The 4,289-nt window shown below is 56.5% G+C and overlaps 1 protein-coding gene across 2 annotated transcripts; it reads left to right on the forward strand.

Moving 5' to 3' along the window:
- The first annotated feature begins 331 nt into the window (after positions 1 to 331).
- On the forward strand, positions 332 to 4,027 carry Dlx5 (distal-less homeobox 5). 2 transcript variants are annotated; one of them, XM_027389736.2, is made up of 3 exons: positions 332 to 686; positions 2,493 to 2,677; positions 3,698 to 4,027. In XM_027389736.2, the coding sequence occupies exons 1-3, from the start codon at positions 332 to 334 to the stop codon at positions 4,025 to 4,027; spliced, it is 870 nt and encodes a 289-aa protein (XP_027245537.1). The 2 variants fall into 2 exon arrangements, with proteins under 2 accessions (XP_027245537.1, XP_027245538.1); XM_027389737.2 differs by lacking the exon at positions 3,698 to 4,027 and having other exon boundaries at positions 2,575 to 2,660.
- Positions 4,028 to 4,289: the final 262 nt, after the last annotated feature.

Below are 4,289 nucleotides of genomic sequence, written 5' to 3' on the forward strand. Positions count from 1 at the left end.
TTGTGCTAAAACTAGTTGGACGAGTTAGGGTGTTGCTCTGCTCCCGAGGCCCTGGCCAATGGAACCCGATCCACCCCGCTGTGCGTAAGCGCGCAATTAAGGATTTAACCAAGGCTGTGCTGCGCCTCAGCCAGCAGTCAGCCTGCGGGAGACAGAGCCTCCACGACTCCCAGCCTCCTCCTCCTCCTCCTCCCTGCCGCCGCCTCCTCCTCTTCCTCCTCCTCCTCCTCCCTCGCTCCCACAGCCATGTCTGCTTAGACCAGAGCAGCTCCACAGCCGATTCAGGCAGCAGCGGCCGCCGCAGCCGAAGGACAGCCACCGCCCGGGAGCTATGACAGGAGTGTTTGACAGAAGAGTTCCCAGCATCCGATCCGGCGACTTCCAAGCTCCGTTCCCGACGTCTGCCGCCATGCACCATCCGTCTCAGGAATCGCCAACTTTGCCCGAGTCCTCGGCCACCGATTCTGACTACTACAGTCCCGCGGGGGCCGCCCCGCACGGCTACTGCTCTCCTACCTCTGCTTCCTACGGCAAAGCGCTCAACCCCTACCAGTACCAGTACCACGGCGTGAACGGCTCCGCAGCCGGCTACCCGGCCAAGGCTTACGCCGACTACAGCTACGCCAGCCCCTACCACCAGTACGGCGGCGCCTACAACCGCGTCCCGAGTGCCAGCAGCCAGCCAGGTAGGCGAGCGGGGGCGGGAGGCAGGTACCCAGGGCATCGTCACCCGGAGGGCGTGAGGTGGGGTGGGAGATGAGGGCTACGCAGTCCGCATCACTAGAAGCCACGTTCCGGAGAAGAGAGTGGGAACCCAGAACTACAAACCCGAGAGCATTTCACCCGGCAAACTTGGGGTTTTTCAGGCGAGGAACTAAACTGGGGAGGTTTAGTCGGGTGTTTTCCCTCCCGCGCCCCTCGGGGGGTCCCTCCTTAGCTGGATTCCTAACTTGCCTAGCCAGAAAGCCAGCTAGGCTGGAAAGAGGCTGGGGGGCGGCGAGCCGGGTGAGGGAGGGGGGGGAATCAAGCAGCCCCAGTGGTGTTTGCGTAATAAAAGGAAAGTTAGTTGGAATTGTGGGTGAGCGTGCTGAGTTGGTGAGAGCTAGTCTGGATTAGCCTGAGAAGCGCCCCGAGGCCTCGCAGCGCGGGTGCCGGCAGCGCACCGGGTGGCCTGAGGGCCTGAGGGCTGCAGCCTGACAGAGAAGACGAAGCAGAGAACTTTGCGGTTTATCCAAGGCGTTTGCAAACACAAAAAAGCCATTTAAAATAGTGGAGGGTTGCTGAGAGGTCACGTTGTTAGAGGGATTTCTCCCCCCCCCCCCGCCCTTAGGTGCCTAGAATTTGTCTGCCTCCTCCTTCCTCGCCATCTCCTTTTTTCTGTCCACCTTGAAACTTCCTCAGAGAGTTACAGTGGGGTAGTGAGCCTGGGCGGTAAATGAGAGGCGTGAAGTCTCGGTGGAGAAGTTTAACTGGTCGATTTTGATCTCTCCTCACCAACACATTAATAAGCCTGCTAATATTAGCTTCCCTACTCCAGCAGAGTGGAGACCACAGTCCTCATCCTCCACCCTTCCTCTGGCAGCAGCTTCACACACACAAGCTCTCACTCTCCTGGGGGGGGGGAGGAATGGGGCCATGTGGCCGAGAGGCATGCTTGCAAATCACAGGTTCAGAGAGCCCACCAGCGCTGTGTATTAACAGTGAGAATTCTTCCCGACTCTCTCCCCTTTACTACGAAAATATCTTCCCTACAGATTCTTTCTCAATGTATCTGATTGAACTTTGAGTCTATTCCTCTCGCTGTCTCTGTATTCGTGCATAAAGGGGAGAGATTTTTTTTTTGGCCAAGAACATATTAAGTCTATTTGTAAAAGAAACCAGACACATCTGTGCCCTCGCAGATCTGCAGAGAGATTATGGGGGCTGCATAATCGGCTCTCTGTCTGCCGCGGCCCCGACCGACCGCTTGCCTCTGTAGTGAAGGAACATAGTTTGCTTGTCGGTCTTTGAACTTTGGAGACCTTGGCTAGCGTCTTCCCTGCCCAAGCGTCTAGCCTCTGCGGGCGCCCGAACAGACGCCAACAGAAGCGGGGTCATGGCCCAGGGCCTCCTCATTTGACGCCCTGAGAAAGGAGTGGGTCTTCCCGTTCCAGAAACGCCAGGGAGCCCAGGGTAAATGGGGGAGGGGTGATGTCTGAGAGAAGTAAGCATAGCTGAAGGGTTCCATCCCTAAAACGAAGAAGCAGCTGGTTGTCTACGAGGTGCCTCAGAGCACGGAGTAGCCGTTAATCGGGCACTCTCCCGGCTCTTCTATGTGTGATTTGGGGAAGGGACGAGTTTCACTAAGGTTTAAAAAGTCAAGGTGGTGATATTGGGAAAGAGAGCGAAGAATACATTCTTCAAAGCTAACAAAACCTCAGTGAGTTGAGGGCGGGTGCAAAAGGGCCATTGTCTGCCCAGCAGCTCTAACCTAGTCTGTTTTGATTATTTAGAGAAAGAAGTGGCGGAGCCAGAGGTGAGGATGGTGAATGGTAAACCAAAGAAAGTTCGTAAACCCAGGACTATTTATTCCAGCTTTCAGCTGGCCGCATTACAGAGAAGGTTTCAGAAGACTCAGTACCTCGCCCTGCCAGAACGCGCCGAGTTGGCTGCCTCTCTAGGACTGACGCAAACACAGGTAAATCCGGCCGCCGCCGGGTACCGGCCCCGCCTGGCCTGCAAGCCGGGCTGGGCCGCGTGGTTCGGTCCCGACTGGCTGGATCCGAGTCTCTAGAACACTGCAGACACTTACACATAGAAATACACTAGCCCTTGCATCCTTCCCTCCCTGAGCCAGGCCTGCTGTTAACGACACGACGACACGTGGCGGTGGGCGCGGGATTCGTCGTTTGTCCCGAGTTGTCCCTCTCTTTTAGCCCCCTAGGTCTGGGGACCAGTGTACCCGAGTCAAAACGAGGGGATGGGTATTTGTGGGGGATCTCTCTCACACACGCGCGCGTTCTAAAGAAATGTATGAGAGGCTTCCAGGCACAGTGGCCTGGCGGTGGTCTCCGGTCATGCAAAGGCCTGGATCGTAATGTCCCGGTCGGTCGTGTCCTATTCCTGAGGCAGCTGGAAATCGCAGCAGCCTGAGGGTCGCGAGGTGGGGGGCGCTGTTGTACGGGGAAACCCTCCTGGATTGCCCCCCCCTTTTTCCCTCCCACTCCAACCGCCTGGGGCCTAGAATAAAGAATGTTCAAGTCGCCGCCCAGAGCTTCAGGCAGAGTCTGGCCTCCCAGTGCCGAGGGGAGCGAAGGGAGTAGTGCTGGAGATTTTCCCTCGGCACACTGCGCCTTCAGTCTAGCCCACACCCCTTTCCCCCTGGGGCCGTAGCCTTCGAGTAGGAGAGGGTGGCTTCCACGGTGCACTGGTGCACAGGCCCACACGAGCGCTCAGGTCCAGGGAGAATAAAAGACAAAGCCTTGGGGTGGCACCCTAGCTTAAGCCTAGTGCTGCCTGAGATGGCCGGGGCTCCCTCTGTGAGCCCCATTCTTTGCCTAGACTGAGGCTGCAGCCTCGTGGCGATAGGTGCCCAGCTGCTGGGAGATACCAGGACCGGGTAGTCTAGGGACTACAAGAGCCTTTATTCACCGCCCAGGGAAAGGCGCGGGCAACCTCTGAGTGTCCCGGTAACATGTGCCTTTGTTCCCCCACCCAGGTGAAAATCTGGTTTCAGAACAAAAGATCCAAGATCAAGAAGATCATGAAAAACGGGGAGATGCCCCCGGAGCACAGTCCCAGCTCCAGCGACCCTATGGCGTGTAACTCGCCACAGTCACCAGCGGTGTGGGAGCCCCAGGGCTCATCCCGCTCTCTCAGCCACCACCCTCATGCCCACCCTCCGACCTCCAACCAGTCCCCCGCGTCCAGCTACCTGGAGAACTCGGCTTCCTGGTACCCAAGCGCAGCCAACTCAATCAATTCCCACCTGCCGCCGCCGGGCTCCTTGCAGCACCCGCTGGCCCTGGCCTCCGGGACGCTCTATTAAATGGGCTGCTTGCTCTCTCTGTCTTGCTCAGTTTTGGGACTACAGTGTTTTGCTGTTTTAGAAATCAGAAAGGAAGGAAGGAATTCATACTGGGATGTTTGGAAAATGGAAACAACAACAAAAAAATCATGTGTAAAGCTTTTTTTTTGCATGTAAGTTATTGCATTTCAAAGGACCCCTCCCCTTTTTTACGAAAAAAAAAACAACTTTTTTTCTTTTTTTTTTGCGCAACTGTGGACACTATCAATGGTGCCTTGAAATC

Source organism: Cricetulus griseus, assembly GCF_003668045.3.
Source record: "Cricetulus griseus strain 17A/GY chromosome 1 unlocalized genomic scaffold, alternate assembly CriGri-PICRH-1.0 chr1_0, whole genome shotgun sequence".
Taxonomy (NCBI): Eukaryota; Metazoa; Chordata; class Mammalia; order Rodentia; family Cricetidae; genus Cricetulus; species Cricetulus griseus.